Source organism: Achroia grisella, unplaced genomic scaffold (genome assembly GCF_030625045.1).
Source record: "Achroia grisella isolate CSIRO2021 unplaced genomic scaffold, CSIRO_AGI_Agris_v1 utg794, whole genome shotgun sequence".
NCBI lineage: Eukaryota > Metazoa > Arthropoda > Insecta > Lepidoptera > Pyralidae > Achroia > Achroia grisella.
This window is the reverse complement of record NW_026713026.1, coordinates 2,205,383-2,227,015: the sequence shown is the minus strand read 5'-3', so window position 1 is coordinate 2,227,015 and position 21,633 is coordinate 2,205,383. Positions and strand designations below refer to the sequence as shown.

The window sequence follows — 21,633 nt, the reverse complement described above, 5'->3', positions numbered from 1 at the left end:
ATTATTAGAAAAATATTACGTATCTATCAAGATTTCGACACTGCATGTGAATGGGTCTTTATTTAGATACATGTTATTGAATCATAGATACTGTAACTTATACGGGGACAGCTGTTTTTTGATACTATGAGCTGTAGAAGGAAATGTAATTAATGTGGTAGGTACACATATAAAACATAATTGAAAAAAAAAATAGATGAAATAACATAAGAAAAATCATCATTTTTATAAAAAGGGTAAAGAAATACGACTTTATAAACAAAACAGTTCATAATTGTAGTCATAATATTACGTTGTCAACATTTTCACAGCTTCTTTTCTCGTACAGTTTCATCGGTTTCAAAATGTGCTCCCAAACAAGCCACTTGTAGTGTAAACGTGCTTTATTATTAGAAAAACAGCAACAAAATCGCCATTGTCAACTCGCCCTAATAAAACAATACCTATAAAATTAACATATTCACAAATCAGTTCAAAATTAAGAATCCAACTATGCGTCAGGTCAAAATATGACTGTCAACGGCCTCCGAAATTCACTACCCTGCGCACCCTGGGTGTACTGCCCAGGATACTGAGGCATTAAGAGACTTGACGACCCCTGGTAATAAGGTAGCGATGGCGAAGGATTCGAACCTGATGACGTACTACCCTCAGCTCGATCCTGGTTCTTAGGTGTCACATCAGGAGATTCAGTTGGAGATCTGGGTGATAGACTAGATGGCGCAGAATTGACGGCCGAGCTTAATCCGGCCATTGCTGCCGCTGACGCTTCGGAGTACATCTTGCTTATGTCCATCGGATAGGACCTTTGTTGCTGTTGGTCCATGTACATGTAAGCTTTCGAGAGGGCAGCGGAGTCCAGGTATCCTCGAGATGGGTCAGGGTACATACCGTAGCTCCTATACTTTTCCGCGTCTATTGAATATTTAGACATGTCCATTGTTGAGCCCATCTGTAACAAAGATAGATCTACATTAGCTTCATATATTTTTATATACATTTGTATAATATACATTAAAAAATTATTAAAACCTCAAGCCTTTGCCTTTGTATTAAGTTTAGGAGTTAAATTAACAATTTACAATTAAAGTAGCAAATTGTAAGTACAAAACAAATAGACTTTCTCCCTCAAATAAATAACTACATATATCGTGCTTTTTCTATGAAATTGTATGTGTTCAGACCACGGGAAACCCTTCAATGTTTTTTTCATTCTACGTGATAACGATTCGAGATCTAATAATTCCTGAACATATAAAACGGTCAAATATACAATTCTTGATTATAATAATCTTGACTGTGATAATGGAACTATCAAGGTACATATCCTAGCAAACAAAAATTATAATTTTTAAAATGGGAATACACATACCTAGAAAAAACAAACAGTAAGTTAAAAAGAAATAAATCGCAGAAATACTAATAAAGGTAAAGATTAAAAAATTGAGAAATAAAATAAATAAGTAACAATAGAATGATTTATAAAATATTATCATATCATTCACGCTGACCATCGAATTAGTGAATAATATTCATTAGAATCAACATAAATAAATATTTTGAATGGTTCAAATGTCTAAATGATAATTTATTATAAACAATTTATCAACATAGTTTGAATGATGTCAAATCACCGCGTACATTTATTGTAATCAAATATATTAACAATATTTTACAAATAACATAATTCGTATCAAAATTGAATAAAATTTTCATTTGAATAGCATCAGAGAGTTTCTTTATAATTGTCATTAGATTTATGTCTTTAATGCCTCGTTATATGACATATAATGCGGTATGAAATGTGAGTACGTACATTTGTGTATTACGTGGTCGGAGTCACAAATCAAGTGTTACAAAGGGCTCGTATAATGGTTTTGAATGTGAAATTTTTAATGAAGTGGACCCTACACAATATTGTGAGGAAAATATCGTTGGACGATACATACGGCCAGATTGTTTGTACAATATGTACGTGGTCCAGCGACAAATAGGTATTTTTGAAGTATGACGCAAATGATTAGCCAAGTCTTTTTAAGTAGAGATATTTATTTTTATTTTCCGACACCGATCTTAAAAATTATTTTACCTTCATCACGCTACATTATCAGCGAGTAACACAGGTCGTATTAAATATAAGCAAGCAGCGACATGAGATACAACTACTTTACTAGAAAAATTATAATTAAACTACCTGTCCCGGTAAACGTTGTTTTGCCTTAAAATAAAAAAAAAATAGGGGTGGACTACCCCTAACATTTAGGGGGGTGAAAAATAGATGTGGCCGATTCTCAGACCTAGTCAATACGCTCACAAAATTTCATGAGAATCGGTCAAGCCGTTTCGGAGGAGTATGGGAACGAAAACTGTGACGAGAATTTTATATATAAGATAATGTCCACAAATAAATGGAAATTTCATGTTTTAATACTTCGATATTAGATATACCTATAAGATTTTTCAAATATAACGCCAGGAATTTTAAAATCCCTTCCACTCCCTTGTTTTTAAATATTAATTATGTGCTAGGAATTTTGGGACCCTTCTTATTCTCTTGCTACGTACTTTAAACGTGCGCTTAAAGAAAACTGTAATCGATTCGTCCAACATTCCAACATCGATCTTCGAACAATTAGCCAAACATGTTCGCCACTCACACAGCCGATATGCACCGAACATTATCGCCTAACGTACGGCCCGCGGTCACCACCAGCACGCTAAATCAGGATTAGGCGGACACGGCGACATTCAACTACACGGTTTACGGCCGTGCCCAATGCTGCCAACATACTTTATAGCATCCACAGACTAAATACTACATATAAACAGAGTGGGAGCTTGAGCACTGGCTCCTTCTTGAAACAAAATATTACAGTCTTCAAGTCACGAAAAAACTGTCTTCAAATCAAATTAAATATAATGTTTTGTGTGAATTGTCCTGTAAAGTACATGCCAAAAGCCAATGACAGTAGGTAAACGTGAACAACTTTCCCAAAGAAGCAATTTGGAAAATATTTTTAAAAACGTGTGTAATGACGTATGTATTAGGGACAGGTACATTACCGTGGTCGGTATATAAATCGTCTTTAGAATCGGGTCGGAATAGTTTTACTCTACTAGCTGCTCTGTCTCGCTTATTTTGTTGCTCTGGTTAACGTGATGTAAAAATATCGACATCGATAAAACGGATACTCGGATAAGCGACGTGTCCGCGATTTCACGGCGCATTACCGCCCGCCACTAATGAGTCGGGTAAGCAACCGTGAACCTCAATATGCGCCGTACATCAACATAATCGAATACAGAAACCACAATGGTTCGTTAATCGAAATGGCGAGCGCCCACAAACTATTCATCCGGTTCGATTTTAATGGCCAGTTACTGTGTGCGTTTTTAAATTGTTTTGTGAGCACAAATAATTGTTTGATGTAGGTAGATATAAAATGATCATGTTACCATGATTTATTCAGTGTCATAGCTGATTCAAATCTGGCTGACGCTAAAGAAAGTATTATAGTATAATATAAATAAAACTGATATAGGCATGTAATGGGTAGGAATGAAGATCATATCTTAAGAGACACCTTCCTTACATATGAATGTGGATGGTTAAAAGGGCAGAGAAAGACCGAAAAAGAAATGTGTGAACTGTGTGAAAGATGACATGGTAAGTTACGCAGTAGTCTAGTTAAATAATGAGTCTACTACGAACACATGAATGGAAGAGAAAAACATAAAACACACAAATAAATGGGATAAGGAAGAAGCAGATGATGAGTATAAAATAGTAATAAACCTGGAAGTTAATACCCGGGATTAATGTGTACTTGGATTATCTACTGAGTCTATATCTTGTCTAGCTTTAAGAACCGCTTTAACTAGTCGATGGTCCGCCAGATCATTATGGATGATAGGCTCGAATTAAGAAAAAAAACCCTACGGCGACGGAAACATTGATAACAAATCCAATTGTTTTGAGAGATGATTGAGGTTAGACAATGTACCATATTAGGTTGGGCTCCACGCGGTTTTCCCTGTAAACCATCGTGATAAATTCCTGGTGAATTTTCCACGATAGGCTAACTGACCTGACCTCATGCCTATCTTATCATCCTCCACTGGTGCCCCAGTAGCGTATACCGTTAGCGAAGACGGTTGCAGCATTATACAAAATAGAATTCTAGCTCGTTAAAACCTACCTAATCAGTGGGAGAGCTATAATTGTTTACAATTCTATTGTTTTCGATCACAATCATTATTTATAGTTCATTCATCAAACAAGACCATTCGAACCTCGCATCAAACTAACAAGCCTAAACCAACAATCGAATAAAATTTGAAACCAACCTAACCGCTTCTACATACTCAAAACTGTCCAATCATCGTTTTTAATACCACGTGAAATATTTACGTGTTAATACCACTGAATGGTAGCTGATTATATTGTTTCCAACGTTCAGGCTCCGATTCGATACGTTAATCGAAAAAAATGCGTTTTCATTCGATAGTTCGGTAGTCTATTAACTGCACAATGGATTTGATCGATCGCATGTCGCGGGCGATACTTTCCTTTTAATTAACAATTTACGATAGTGACGATCGAGATTGCGAATCGACTGATCGATTTGATGACGATCGCGATTGTTGTATTCGATATTGATGTACGATGTTTAAAATATTTTATCTTAATACGCAGTATTTCTCGCGTGAACTCGGTCAAAAAATACGTTACTTTTAATTAACATATGTAGAAAGATCTCTTTGATATTTCTTTCTATCAATCGTTTGAGTAATTTTTGTGAATTACCTACGATAAAATCGAATTATAATCAGCCTAAATAAAATATACTTCATTTATTTCGTCTTAGATGTGTAAATACATAATTCATTCATTAGTCATCTGTGGTGTGACTAGCCTTACTTTAAGACTAGCTGTGCCCGCGGTTTCGGCGTTAAATTTCAATAAACCATATAGTCTGTGTGTTATACTGATGCATAAGCTCTATTACTGTAAAGTTTCATCAAAATCCGTTCAGTAGTTTTTCGTGAAAGAGTAACAAACATCCATACTTACAGACTTTTGCATTTAATAAGATTTCTAATACATCATTCTGAGGGAAGGGATTGTTTATTATTTTATTATTGTATGAACTAATTATTTTTATTGCTAGCAATGTACCATGGTTGAGCTCCACGCGGTCAGGTCAGTTAGCCCATCGTGGAAAATTCCTGGTGAATATGTCAAAATGTGCTAACTGACCTGACCTCATTCTCATCTTATCATCTAAAATTAATGTAACAGGACCGCTGCAGCCAACATCAAAATTAGAATAGTTTGAAATAAAGGAAACTTACTATCAGGTTGTTTGTCATTCGTTAATTAGGTAATAGTAATCTTGCATATGTAATACAAAAGTGTACAGAAGGGTTAATATAAATCTTGCATATTTAATACAAAAGTGTACAAAACTCCATTGCTTCTTATTATGCTGTTTGTACCCATAATTGTATACCTAAATATATATTTAAAATGCTTGTACTAAATCAAACTATTGCTGAACGAAAATTCTATTAGGGCAACACTTGACATGACTTGGACAATTAAATCGCGCCCTCCGGGGACCTCCGGCCCTACATTTAAAAACTCCTCGATCTTTCCCCTAAGTTAGGGTTGTCACAGAAACTTAAAGATCCTGAAAAAATATACAGAAAATCTTTTCAGTGACTGAAAAATGTATATATTATTATTAATAAAAGGGGCCCAATTCTGTAACTGTGACCCTATATGTGAAGAAAGGTTCTTTCATAAGTTGGACCGATCGAGATTCGAATCCATTGCGCCACAAATATTTCGTCTCGTCGTTTTATTTACATAGTTTGTTCTGTATACTTATAGGACTTACTGAAAATGCTATCTATAAGAAGAATATCCTTGAATAGAAAAAAAACCCCTTCACTCTTTGAATGCAAAACATCTTACAAAGCATGTTGCTTGTCAGCTGAAATAGGTAAGAATATATATATGTTCTAGCTGTCCCGGCAAACGTTGTTTTGCCATATAAATTATAAACACTATAAAAAAATAGGGGTTGATGATAGAAGGGTGAAAATTTAGGATTGTACGTATTTTTGTATGTTGTATCATAAAAAATATATTTATAGAAACTAAAAATTTTGTCTAAAAATTAAAAAAAAATTTTGGCATGGTCTACACCTAACATTTAGGGGGATGAAAAATAGATCTTCATTCATCCTACTCAATACGCTCACAAAATTTCATGAGAATCGGTCAAGCCGTTTCGGAGGAGTATGGGAACGAAAACTGGGACACGAGAATTTTATATGTAAGATATAGTATCCGACGCACATGACTTTTACAGAATCTTTCTCGGTAGCTTATCATAAGGGTCTGTAATATAGTTGAGAACATGTATAAAGACATTTGACATGATGACCTCGGTGGTCTAGCAGTTTAGCACACCACCTGACTTAGGATGGTCGCAGGTTCGATATCTCCCACGATACAAACTTTTGTATTCATGAGTATGATTGTGTGTATTGATCTAGGTGTTATCTATGTATGTTATATATGTATTTATAAGACAACCTTTGCTTATGTTGGTACTAGATAGCGCTGTGGGAATATGTCAGGGTTTTTATTTTTCTTAAAATTGTTTCCTCTTCAGGGTTTTTCATACTATACTAAAAAAGAAACATTGGCAACCCTATGTGGGCCCTCTATTTGGCGTTTAATCTCGTGGATGTGACATAGACGTGTTAAACATCGGGGGAGTCGGGGATTCAGTTCCTGGCTCAAGAGATTAGTGTCGGTTTTGTAATGAAATTATATGATTGCGGTGTTTAGCGTTTTGATCTGTTTTATTTTCCTTTTTGATATTTCGGCGGTTGTATATCTTACTTCATTAAGAAATAAGAGTGGCATAAAAACATTCAAATAGAGAAAAAGCTTGTCTTTTTGAGGGCTTCTACCGCATTTATAAACTGTTTTAGTTTGTTAAGTTTTAGTTTTATGCATAGTATAATAAATATGCATAGAGAATAGGAAAAACTAATAAATAGGTAAGTTCATATTATGTCCAATTACGTACATAATTGGATCTATCTTTGATCTTTGGTTTCATAAAATGTATCCAAGCACAGTAAGTAAGCTAAACTAGTCTTACTAATTATATAAGAGACTATCGCTTGACTAATCAATTGATCTATAAACACATTCAAAAACAGATCGTCATTATAATACCTATTCTTTTTTTAAACGCACAAAGAACAATGTTATTTGTTTATTTTACATTTCGTTCTTAATTTAAATATTCAGTACCTACAGCATATGTACTGCCATAAGTAATTAAATTAAAAACAAAATGCGCACTACACAACATTGTTTACGTCCATTGAATCATATTAATTCAAAACACATAACAATTCAATTCCTCGCATCACACCGTAGCGAATCTCAATCACGGTTCGGACCCCACTCGACTATTGTTTACACTGGAGCAGTGAGTCGTCACAAAATAATTAGCGAATATCGTAAGGGCGATGATTGTACCGTGGATGTAGGTTGATATGGAAAGCTATTTGAGGCGTGCTTTGAATTTGGAACGATGTATGAAGTATGTAAATGGCCAGTTAAAAATTTAAAATGGTATAATTTTGGAAATGTAATGATATATTCTTTTTAAGTCTAATATTTGTTAAAACTTCAGATATTATAAGATTAAGAAAATTATAGATTACATAATTATGTTATTTATATTTAATATTGGTTATGTTTTATTATTAAATATATATAATTATTAAATTATTTTTCGAAAAAACGATTCGTTTTTGTGCAATTATGACTGTTTTGTGATATTTATTTATATTAGTGATGACCGACCATAAATAATGTGATAAAGGCATGCAATGGTGGTGATGATTTATTTATATTATTATAATTGATAATAAAGATTTGGTATTAGTAAAACTAGCAGAATATGATGGTGAAACGGGAAATACGTACAGATATATAACTCTATCGACTATTTAAATCTAGTTAGATAATTTTTTATATGATTAACCGGGTTTATTTTAGTGGTTGTGAAGGATGGAGATCAAGACGACGAGCAAAGAAAATGGCACCGTTATAGTCGTAAAATATTATAATGACGTATGTCATATATATAACAATATAGTGGTTATTAAAAAGTTATAAAAAAATGTTCGCAATAATTGTAAATAAAGGTTTTTACCTCTCTCGACGTTTGGTTGCACTAGCCCTGATCACGAGCTGACCACGACTAGTGCAATTCATGTTAAGATCTGGTTTATAATATGTATAATGTATATCATTACATAGTATAAAATAAAGTCGCTGTCGCTGTCTGTCCTTATATATGCTTAAATCATTAAAACTACGCAACGGATTTTGAAGCCGTTCTTTTAATAGATAGAGTGATTCTAGATTCTATCTATAATACATGTACACCCATGCGAAGCCGGGGAGAGTAGCTAGTTAAACACTAAAATATTAAAAATAGCAATGACACAAATTATTCACAGTGCTCTTCTTATAAACCCTTTTGACAATATTGCTCATAAAAACATTTTTTTTAATCTTCCATTAGTCTATAAATAGAGTGCATTTCCATTATTGTTATAACATTGTCAATGTTATTCGATATCGCCCCCTTGTAATGGATGGAGCGATTATGACGCCATCTGTCGGTGTGAATAATGAAGTGAACACCCATTACGATTGCAGGTGACAAGAGGGAAGTTTTCACAATCTGCTTACAGATTATATGGTAAGTAATTCTTAAATTAATGGATCCTAATTATATAATATTCTGTGTGCTGACAGAGAAAGTAGTATGTCATCTGTCCGTTTCGTTTCTCGATGTCGTTTAGAGTTAAGTAAAATAGTATATAGGTACTAATTAAAAAGTAATACTTAATCAATAAATAATGAAATATTGTTTTTTATTAGTATTTTTAGTTAGTCATTGCCTTGCCTTTATCCCATTATTTGGGGTCGGTGCACATAAAACTATATATATTCATACAGGACATTTTGACAATGTAATTTTTTTTATATTGATATACAACCTACTTGTTATACTACCTACTACAGCTTTAGTTGAGAATTGGCAATGAGCGAAATAAAAGGCATTTTAATTAAAATATACATAAACTAGCTGTGCTCGCGGGTGCGCGGGAAATTTATAGTCTGTGTTATTCCGAAGTATAAACTATATTATTGTAAAGTTTCATTACAATCCATTCAGTAGGTTTTTGCATGAAAGTGTAACATCCAACCATCCATTCTTCCATGCACAGTCACAAACTTCTCTGTTTATAATATTAAGATAAGTAAGATGAACACTTCAGCAGTTAATATATAATTACGGTAGTATTTTCTCTATTAAAATATTTCATTTAATAAAAAATCTAGGAAGGTAGAACTTTAAAAAAATTACTAACTGAGGACTAAATTTAATTTAACCATAAAATATTAAAATATTTTATATGTTAAAACACCTAGGAAAGTAGAGGTAAAAAAATTACTAACATATGAGGACTAAATATTTAATTTAACCATAAAATTCAAGGAAGCACCATATAATCATGGTAAATCATTTAGTTGCGTTCACAACCGTGAAATAAGGATATCGTGCGAGAGAAATGCCATTAATCTCACTGTTATATTACATCATCAAAAATATGCTGACACATCACATTTTTTGCTATCGAATTTTCGGCCTAATTTCAATTTGCCACTAATTTCAGTGGAATAAGGGAGGATGCAGTAAAAACTTCAAAAGCGCGTAACAGACTGTTAATAATTAATAGGACAGGTATGTAGGTTCGAAGTATTACTTAAGAACGTTACTCTGGCTAGACCATTCTGATAATAATAATCTCAGGACAATTCACACAGCGATATCTAGACCCAAGTTAAGCTAGCTAAAGCTTGTGTTATACATACTAGACAACAGATACAAATACATAAATAGTTTTTTTTCGTAAATATATGCATATTACACATAGAAAACACCCAGACCGATACAAACATTGATAATTTTCAGGAATGCAAATGTTTGTGCCGTGCGAGGAATCGAACCCGCGACCATCAAAAGTAAAGCGGTGTGCTAAACCGCTAGACCACCGAGGCGGTCGAATTAAATACTTTGCGCCTTTGGTATCATATTAAATGCTCTTGTATTATTATTTTCTTATACATTTTAACAAGCTAAAGTATGGTAAAAATTTAATGAAAAGTGGCGACCGTTGCCTATTCGAAGCATGTTAGTATTGGCATCACGTCATCACATGACGCGGTTACTCATTCCTCTGTACCCTGTAATTTTGAAGCCATATCACACTTTGTAATACGTCTACTTCAGACGACGTGACCCATAGAAACAAAATTGATGTCTTGTATTATCTTATATCTTCTTCAGTCGGTTAATGACTCATTATTGATTCGCAGTCAACGAATAGTTATTCATTAATTTGCTACTTATTTATTTATTCTTTAATGAACAATATAACTTTTATAAAAGACGAGTTTAATGCCGTATGGCATTCTCCACCAGCAAACCTGTTAGTATTCAGAAAGCGTTGTGACGAAAATCTGTTACAAAGTTACATATGTACATAGGTACTATCTTTATTAGTAATTTTGTGTCATATACATATATATTTAATTTAGATAAAATCCTCTTTAGAGAGGGCAGGACGGTGGTGTTAGTAATATAGCAATAATCTATGTGCAAAGTGCTGTGTTCAATTCAATCAGATCCGATATTTTTTTTATACCACGATGTTGGTCATATTCCTCCTCTCGGGACCGGGACCCGCCAGCAGAAGACAGTGTACCAGTTCATATACAAATTCAAAATATGTTTATTCATGTAGGTCTATTACAGACTATTATGATATGTCAAATCTACCGTTCTAATTGTTTTCAAGATGTGAAGAACTGACAAGACACTCAGCTCGTATTCCTTTCAACTAAATATTGTACGTATTTCAAAAATAATACAAGATTCATTTAAATTCAAATTTGGGAGAATAAACTGACCACCAGCATATGCTATTGTAAAAACAGTCTAATCAGTGTTCGTAACCTGAACAGACCAGTCCTCACAAGCAGCACCCGTTCACGAGTATCTCCATTCTCAACCATATTAGAGGGAGCACATTGACCCGATACATTCATTAAAGAGGATATCTAAATATACCTGGGCGTTAGGTGTCAGTGCTGCCGAAATAGCGTTCTGCTGGGCCGCTGCCGCCGCAGCTGCCGCCATGCTGGCTCCGAGCGGACCGTAAGCGGCGCCGTAGTATCCGCCCATCGCTTGGCCCATACCGCCTCCCGCCATGCCTGCCAACAACAAAATATCACAGATTAATTAAATTTGATTTATTCTATACCTTATCTATATATAACCCAAAGGTGACTGACATAGTGATCTATCAACGCACAGCCCAAACCACTGGACGGATCGGGCTGAAATTTGGCATGCAGGTAGATGTTATGATGTAGGCATCCGCTAAGAAAGGATTTTGATAATTTCTGTTCCCAAGGGGATAAAATTGGGGATGAAAGTATGTATGAAACTTTGTCAATTTTAAATCGATCGGGCTGAGACTTTGCATGCATAAAGCTACTATGATGTAGGCATCCTCTAAGAATGGTTTTTGATAAATTCTATCCCTAAGGGGATAAATTAACGCAAGCGAAGCTGCGTGCAAAAGCTAGTTAATATTATAAAAGCGAAAGTTTGTGAGTATGGATGGATGTCACACTTTCACGCAAAAACTACTGAACGGATTATGAGGAAACTTTCAGGAATATAACTTATACATATAAAATATATATTATAGTATAAAATAGGTTACAAGTTTAAAGTATTTAGTTTTTTATAATCAAAACAAAAGAAAAAAGGGAGCTGCACGGAGCAATTATTTAGAGAGTGTTACCAACGTATTAATTTTAGTAACTGGTAGTAGACAAAGTCAGTTTTAATAAAATTATTATTGAACCTTCGTAATCACATAGAAAGCATTATGTAGTATTTTTTTAATAATTATAAGTTATAATAGAGACACAATTTTTACTATAATATAAAACGAAGTACTATTACTTACTATTTAATTATTAATTTATTTACAATTAATAATTAAATACTACCTATTTTATATACAGCACAATTTACACTACGTTTTATAAGAGTCGTAACCGTCCTTATGAAAATTAAAACAAAATTTTATCAATGTAAGAATATGTAGAAATGGTTAAAAAAAAGAAAAGCTTTCACAGTTGTATACAAAAATAATTTCATTGTAAGTGAGGCAACCCAAGGTCTGTATTGGTCGACAATTCCATATTTCAAATATCTCCCGACAAAAGAAAAAAAAATCCTCCCAACATTGTAGAAACGTTCGAAATTCGAAATACACAAGTGGAAATTCCAGATTTGAAATATCTATTTCACTTCACACCTCGGTCGGGAAGTGGCCTTCGTAATGGACAGAACTCTATTGAGTCCAGCACAACAACTCTCATAATGGCGCGCCGGGAACTCGGATTTGAGCACCAATTAATTATTTCATTGTGCCATGAATAATCTGGCGGCCCTCGAGTGCTATTAACTAACGGTCAGTTCCTTAGAGGTGTTTATTAAATGGGTCTTAGTTTGGGTTAGATTATTAATTCATTTGGGTGAGTAGGAAGATAATTTTCAACAAACATAAATTGCTTGATAACTTGTACACCAATTGAAAACTACATTGCATTTAAGGCATCAAAATATTAATATCGATTGTCTACCGGTTATAAAAATATTAACACAGTAAAACCCAATTTGAATAATATTATAAACGATAATCTGCAATCGATGTCAATCGAACTCTCGAGATTCGATAAACATCATAATCTCCAACACGAAAACATAAAAATAACCGACAAAATTAGGATGTCACGACACGCTAAGCACTCGTATTGGTATTATATGCAAATCGAAATCCAACACTTCATGTCTTGCCGCATAAAGAATTCGAAATTCGAATTTAAATAAAAAAAATATATGAGACACCCTCTTTAGTGGTGACGTCAATCGAATCTACAATATATTATACGTAAGGACGTTGTTTGCGGTTGATATAATGCGAATTCGCCAGTTGGTGTTCTTTATTCTGTTCACGCAAGGTTGAATATAGCTATGACAATTATTTTCGCGACGGTAGACGCCGCCTGGTTTTTAAAAGGGACGATCGGGATTTTTTTTATTATATTTATAATTAAATTCGCTGTCATCTCTTGTGGGTGTTCAACAACGTCTCTGTCTGGTATTGGCGTGAAAACGATGGAAACTCACTTCGAAGTTTTTTCAAGAGTTTTATTAATTTAGTGAAATATCGGATGAGTGTTTATACCTATTTTGGCTGAAAATTTTCACGAAATATAAAGTAGAAATAAGGCAAGCTATTGACCGATTTCGATAGAAGATTTTTGATTGAACATCAGAATTTCATATTTGTTTAAGTATTAACGGTAAATAATGGCCCACATGATGGAAAATATTAATTGTATACTATAATTAAAGAATTGTGTTATACACGTCTGTTGAGATAATCATTGTTTGCATTGAACGTTAGCGCCAAAAACATTTTTCGATATTCAATCTTTCCGTCACATAATTGCCATATTCGATTTTTAAATTTCACATACACAAAAACTGAGGTTCCATATTCAAACGAAATACATATACATACGTACACGCGATTTATTACATTCCATTTTTAAATTGCTACAGTTTTACACATACACAAACAAAAATTCCATATTCAAACATAAAAACATATTTGAACACGCGATTTTTTACATTCCATTTTTAAATTGCTACATTTTTCTTCATACATACATACACAAACAAAGATTCTATATTCAAAAGTAACACTACATTATTCACAAAGATCAACAATATGGACTATAATAAAATTTCATACGCGACTCGCCCCGAGCCCCACACAATATCCCTCCATTTTGGACGTCCACCTTTTTGTGCATTCATAATGAGCGGCTTCCTTCCCAACATACCTAATATGTTAATATGAAAATATAGTACCGGCTATTGTGAATATCGAAAGGTCGGACGTAGGGTGAAAATGGGATTTTCGGGTTTCCCTTTCAAGCGCATTTCTTTCTTGAATGCGTTAAATTTCACGGAAAACTCCACCGATCAGGTGTTCTAGTGTATTTGATCTATTGATAGTGTAGTGGACGCTTTGTATAGACCACCCTCTCTGTTTTTGGTTGCGAATATTTTTTTGGGGCTGAATGTGCGGAATATTTTTTACTCATTTAAAAATAAGGAGTTTCTAAATTGGTGAATTTTTTTTATAATATAATAATATCTCAGGACAATGCATACATCGCTATCTAGTCCCAAGCTAAGCTGACAGATAAATACATTGTACATACATACATATACATAGGAAACACCCAGATCGATACAAACAATCATGAATACAAATGTTTGTATTGTGCCAGGAATCGAACCGCGACTATTGGAAGTAAAACGGTGTGCTAAACCGCTAGACTATGGAGGAGTAGTAGAGTAGTATATAAATATTAAACAAGTGATATTCTCGACAATTCTGAAAGGATTTAAAGTCGTTTCTTATCTCGATAAATTTAATTCCATTGAGTCTCTTATGGGTAATAATTTACTCAGTTACAAATTTGATCAAGCTTATTTCTGAGTGATAAATAATATTATTGGAACAAGAAAATATGTTCTATTATTAGTGTGATTTAAAAATCAAAATGCCTGAAAACACTGTAACGCTTAAAACGAGCCGCAAAACTTATAATCTAAACAGAAAGAAATTACTTTGAACTTCTTCAAATTAATTTGGTACAAAATTAGTCATTATACCGTTTTGATATAAATTTTGCAAGGATTCCTTTGTTGCCATTAAATTAAACCCGTTCGCGAATTAATTGAGTTTTTGACGACAGCGGTTCGGTTATTTTGGAGTACAATGGTGTTTGATTTCTATGGTTTCGGACCCCGACTAGGAGAAGGGTGAGTATCGTTCGCCATTCCCATAACTAAGATGCTAAGTAGAGTAACCAAAAATTAGCTGGATATAGTTTTCTGGTATAGTTTTCTAAATTTTATATATATGTGTTTCCCATAACATATATCATATATATAGTACCTATATACGTCATCGTTGTGATTAGAGCGTACACTCATATATTTGAATTCGACATAGTAATATACAGACTTTTAAAATTGCAATCGATAATAATAGTCCCGAGTTCGATTCCTCGCACGGTGCAAACATTTATATTCATAAGTTTGATTTATATCTGTCTGGGTATTTTTAATGTATTATTATGTATGTACTTACAAAAAAAATATTTCTAAGTATTTATATCAGTTGTCTAGTAAGACAAGATCCATAAGATAAGCTCTGCTTACCGTGGGGCTAGATGGCGCTGTGTTAATTGTCCAGGGTTACTAAAAAAAGTGGCAGTTTACTGTCACAGCGCGGTTGTTCTAGTAAATACTATATACATAAGGTGACACACATCATTATGATATCTAAGGCTTATTATATCTTTTTATTATTATTATATCTTTTTATTTATTTTTTATTGGGGTTTAGGGCTACTTATCGTCAGGTGCTAAGACCTGTGACTCTGCGACCTGCATAGATCTATTGTGCTCGCCCTTTCTCAAATTTCGCTGCCTAGACCCGTGAGGGACGAGAATTTAGGGATATTATTACGAGCGTTGGTTTTTATCTCCTCAGGATATAGTGTATACAGTACAGTAAGCAAATGACAAGCGAAAATTCTGCTGTTTCACAAGATACACCCCTCGTATCCACCAGACGGAGCTAACAAACCGTGGATAAATTGATAGATTAGTCACAGTTTCTGCAAATCATCGCTCGATGTATTCATTCTATAGTTTTATTGCTATAACATTTTTTTTTTCGAAAATTTAATTATTTTATAGAACTCCTTTATTTTATTTCTCTTTACTTTATTAACTATATTAACTTCCTTTAAAATGAAATGAAAAATGTTTATTTCTTTAAAAACAATTTGGTTACAATAACACAGTGTTGGGATGACCTAGTCACATTGTGTTTTTTTTTCTTTATTTAGTTATGTTATACACCTATGTATGTAACATACTATATATATACATTAACTATGATAATTGCTTATTTTATTAATTTCAAGTGTTTGAAAACTTTACGAGATTCGATTTTGTTTGCACGAATTGCATCGAAAAGATAATCTATATCCGTTCTTGCGATACAGTCTATATACTCGCCATATTTCATAAAGGTCTGTTTAGCCGTTTATAAATAACAGAGAAACAAACATATTGCCGGATTTATAATATTAGCATGGATAATATTAATAATAGCGTATTGGTAACTCTAAGATATTACAAAACAACATCAGCTTATGTTGTTTTGTAATCTGCCAAAAAAAAATTTTGAGAGAAGCTCGGGTGGGCTTTGGTTAAGTCTAGACTTAACGAGGGGGGCAAGCTAAGTTAAGTTGACTTCTACAAGAAGACGCAGGCTCGACCTGGACTAGATGAGCTGCAGACTGAAGAAAGTGGAAAATTATGCAAGAGGCATACGCCTTGCAGTGGACTAATATATGCTGAAGAAGCAGACGAGGAAGACATTCGTTATATCGCTTTTTGTTATATTTTCGATCAATTGTAATTCCAATAATTGTAAATTGTAAGAAGAGAGAACTGGTAACTAAAATACAGGTTTCAACAATGTAAAATGTAAATATTGGATGAAAATAAATTATTATTATTATTACAATTCATCAAGTTAGATTATTCTAATATTCTTCATATCAATAAAGAAAACAGTATTCTTATATTTTATCAAAATATAAATAAAAATAACTTATCATTTCCCTATACCATAAACAAAACAGACACACGTTCGTTCTCTCCGGCGGATCACGAGCGAGTGTTATGTAAATGACGTCACGTGACCGGAAGTAGTTTGGTGGAGGGAGAGGGGATCCGGCGGCGCACGCGATTGGTCACTTCCGTTCGGTAACAAACTACTGGTAGTAATATGGTAATCATGATGAGGCAATTTATTGGATTATTATCCGAATTAGTTATGGGTTTTTTGAATTAGAAATAATATTACGAGACAGAATGATGATAATTTTCATAGTCATTAAGATAGTCATATGTGATAGTGTGATATATTAAGTGTCGATACTCCAGACATACACGAAGAGTCAAACAAGCAATTCTCTTTTTATTTTTTTAATATAATATCGGAAACACATATATTCATGGAAATTAAAAAAATATATTAATGCGACAGGGTAAGTGCTATAATATATATTTACGCATAGATAGGTTCTATAGGTAAATACAGGTCGATCTAACACAGTATTTTACTAGCGATATTATTAGCAATGGAGTCTATTACTACCCTGATCGATCCCCCATCTAATTCAAATTGGGATCAAAATTAAGACGGTCTGAGCCAAAATTCGATCCTCTAGCGGTGACCTCAAATTAAAGTCGTATCCATCAGGCAGGAGTTGGCCTTCAAGCGCTCCGTAAATTCATCTGCTGGTTTGGAGTGCCATTTGCACTAGCCCCCGTATCGTTTGTTGAAGCTGTAAAGGCCAGCTACGGCCAACAGTATTAGAACATTTCGAAGAAAGAGGTCTACCATGTAAATTGAACTCTATTCTCCGGGTTTACCCTCTCATCTGGGCCGTTGTGCAAGTAGAGACGAGACTACTAAACTACTCTTCCAGGGTTTACTATTACATGGATAACTTCTAGCTTAATTATTAACAACTGATATGCACTCTGAGTTTATAGCTCAAAGGTTGAAGAAGAAATGGCATTGAAATATAGAATGAATACAGAGGCATATGGCAATATATACATACATTAATGTCCTTCATAACAGCACATCGATTTGCAAAGCAATCTGTTGCCGACCAAAATAGGTAAGATATACCTACCTACAAAAGCGACCTCAGTTGAGATTATTTTGGAAATGTATACAACCTTCAATGTAACCAATATATCTTGGACCACGTCTGTTGCACGTCTTAAGCAAACAACGAAAAGAATAACATCGACAATTCTGCGTCAATTAGCATTATTCATTATTAATAGCTATAATAATAACAATATGTTAAAAACATCCTCGAATACGTTGTATGTTTTTCAATCTTTTCATTTGCGATACGGTCGATTTTCTTTGCTTATTTTGTGGCATTGTCATACGCTACCGTATGAGGACGTGCTAATAATGATTACCAAAGAATATTCACTACACTGAAGACTATAATCTTATTATTAATATTATACACGCGAAAGTTTGTGAGTACTTACGATTACTCCTTGTCACTAGCAACCTCTTTTCCCTACTCACTATCAATAGTCGGTCAACCGTAAGTAGGTTATCTAAAACTTAATCTAATAATCGAGAAAGTTTATGTGTGTGGATGGATGGATGGATGAATGGATGTTTATTACTCTTTCACGCAAAAACTACTAAACGGATTTTGATGAAATTTAACAGTATATAGCTTATATCAGAATAACACAGACCATAATATGCAGGTGAAATCGCAGGTAGAACTAGTAACGTGAGATATATTTATTATGTGAGAATATATTTTTTCCTGAGAAGAATTTTACTTCTTTTTTTTTTACCTCTGTTCTGGTTACTTCTGTAGCATGTCCGTAGTAGAGGAATATCCGTAGTTTTTGTACATATAAGGCATCTGCATGGATGCAATATTATGTTGAGTGTGATGGCCTAGTACAATAGGGTCATTAGACCACATTACTAATAATTCCTTCCCCTCAGCAACTTGCATTGTAGGCTGTGTTTCGGTTGAAGGTTCGAGTAATACAATGCTATGAAATTATAGATTACGATGCATGACATAACCACGTGAGTGGTAAAGGATTGTTAGTAATGTGAACTAATTTTTTTTATGGGTGATAATGGAATGATGCACCCGCCTGCTCTAGTGATGTACGCTGGCGGGTACCAGTGGAGTATGATAAAATGAACAGGTCAGGTCAGTTGGCCCATCGTGACAGAACTTATCACGATGATTTCCAGGTGGAAACGCGAGAAGGTCAACCTAACATGGTACATTGCTTAATGGGGTCATGAGTCCACATAACTAATAATCCCCATTCCCCCAATGTGAAGTAATTACTACATCGCTAACATTGCACTAAGTTGACCTCCACGCGGTTTCCCTAGAAGTTATCGTGATAAATTCTTATCACGATGGGCCAACTGGCCTGACCTGATACTCATCCTCTCATCCTCCACTAGTCCCCCGCCAGTGTAAACCGTTATCACAATTATACAGGTACAGCATTCCGTGATCATCCATAAAGGGGGTAAGGCATTGTTAGTACTGTTAACTAATTACTCCATCACTAAGACTGTACCAAGTCAGGTTGATCTCCACCTAGGCCACTACTGGAGGATGATAGGATGAGCATGAGGTCAGATTAGTTAGTCAATCGTGACATATTCACCACCATGATGGTTTCCAGAGGGGTTGCCTCCCTTCGTCATGATAAATTGGTGGTGAATATGACCAACTGACCTGACCTCATGCTGAACCTATCATCCTCCACCAGTAGCCCGCCAGAATAAAACAGTAACGCAACATTTCGAAATCCATAAAAAAGATATAACCACGTTGTTTGTGGTTCTATTCACGTATACAGGCCACTTATTTGACATTCCAATGAAAAAAGAAGTATTTTAAACTATAGAATATCCAGAGATAGTCGTGTGTAGAACACTCTTTGTCATATTAGCATAACAATTAAAACGAATTGTTTTATTGCGGTATGCTCCAACAATAACCTAATTACGAAACATCATGTATTTACAACAGACAGATATACGTAAGTTATGGCTTTAATTGTATTGATGAATTATTATTGTGTGTATTATTTGAACTGAGACAGTTTTGTTCATTGTTGTCTGATTTAACAAAAGATTCTCAATTTGTTATTAATTATGGCTGTATATTGTTTCTACATACATACATACGTGTATGTTGTTACACATATTTAAATATTTGTTTTGTAAATTATTTTAAAATTCAATTTTTTTTTGTGATAACTTCGCGATTTGTAATTTCCATATAATATGTTGTTAATTGTCCTCTTTCCATTTATACCTCATCATCGAATGGTATTAAAACACCTTATAAATTCATCCATATAAAAAAATTCACAATTATAGACCAACAGATCATATTTCAATGCCATTTTCCAACAGAGCGGCACATATGATTGTTACATAAAAAAAATGTCTTGGACAATTTTTCAAATTCATCCATACAAAAAGATTTATAATTATAGACCAAGAGATCATTTTTAAATGCCATTTTTCAACAGAGCGGCATAACCGCAAAAAAAATATCTTGGACGAATGCGAGACCGCACTTATCCCCACAGCGGTATGATTGGAACGAGATAGACGTCTGGTTATACCTGGTAAGAATAAGACTGTCTGATTCTTACCAGCTATCGGTTCCTAAACCGGTAGAAACTCTATAAAGATTTTCGTGACTTAAAAAAAAAAGATTCAAGTGGAGTTCTTTAACATTACTGACAAATTTCTTATATGGAATAGTGTTAAGTTGAATGTTTCAAGCTACAGACCCAAAGGGACAAATATTAAAACGTGTTTTTTTCACAAGATAATGCCTAATATTATACTTGTAATGACTGGTTGTGCCTACTACTTTACTTGTAGGGACTGGGGGGGAAGGGTATTGTTGGTAATGTGGACTAATGAACCCATTGCTAGCAATGTACCATGTCAGATCGACCTCCACGCGGTTCCCCCTGGAAACCATCGTGATACATTCCCGGAGAATTTGTCACGTTGAGCTAACTGATCTGACTTCATATTCATCTTATCATCCTCCACTGGTGCCCCGCCAGCGTAAACCGTTAGCGCAGGCGAGTCCACTATTTCATTATCATCCTTTAAAAAAAAAACTTGTAGAGACTCGTCTGCTCTGATAACTACTGATTTATATTGTTGCTCAAGTAACTATTTATTTATTTATGTCAACTTCGCTATTTGGCAATTTGTATTCGCACAAAATTCTTAAAAATGTAATTCAGAACAACATTTATTTAAAAGAGCAACACGCAAGTTTCTTTCTCATTCTCCTTGTGACGCGTATGCGTTTGGAATTAGTGGTAGAATCAAAAATATATGTGTATTGTCTTACTCGCAAACTTTCGCATTTATAATATTAGTAAGATATATGGTATACAAACGCATCCCGTGAATGCCAAACCTTATCTCATTAATATATAATAACAAACAAGTGTGACAGTACAATGGTAGAGTACAATATCAACTGTACAACACATAACACCTGTGTCAATTTGGGTAAGTTAGCTCGTACACGCCGTGCCAATGAAAGTGGGCACGACATTATTATAAGGAATAATGAGCGATAATATATTGTACCTACCGAACTGTAAATTAGGTTTCTTACATCATAAAATATACAACGAGTAT

At 34.1% G+C, this 21,633-nt stretch overlaps 1 protein-coding gene across 1 annotated transcript in view; it reads right to left on the bottom strand.

Moving 5' to 3' along the window:
• Positions 1–223: 223 nt before the first annotated feature.
• Positions 224–21,633, bottom strand: part of LOC131851599 (transcription factor SOX-21) — a 62,272-nt gene continuing 40,862 nt past the window's right edge. The window contains exons 4-5 of the mRNA XM_059202113.1: positions 11,247–11,389; positions 224–952 (exon numbers count right to left, since the gene is read on the bottom strand). Of these exons, the coding sequence (XP_059058096.1) occupies positions 503–952; positions 11,247–11,389 (593 nt within the window). The 3' untranslated portion in view covers positions 224–502. The remainder of the gene's footprint in view (positions 953–11,246; positions 11,390–21,633) is intronic.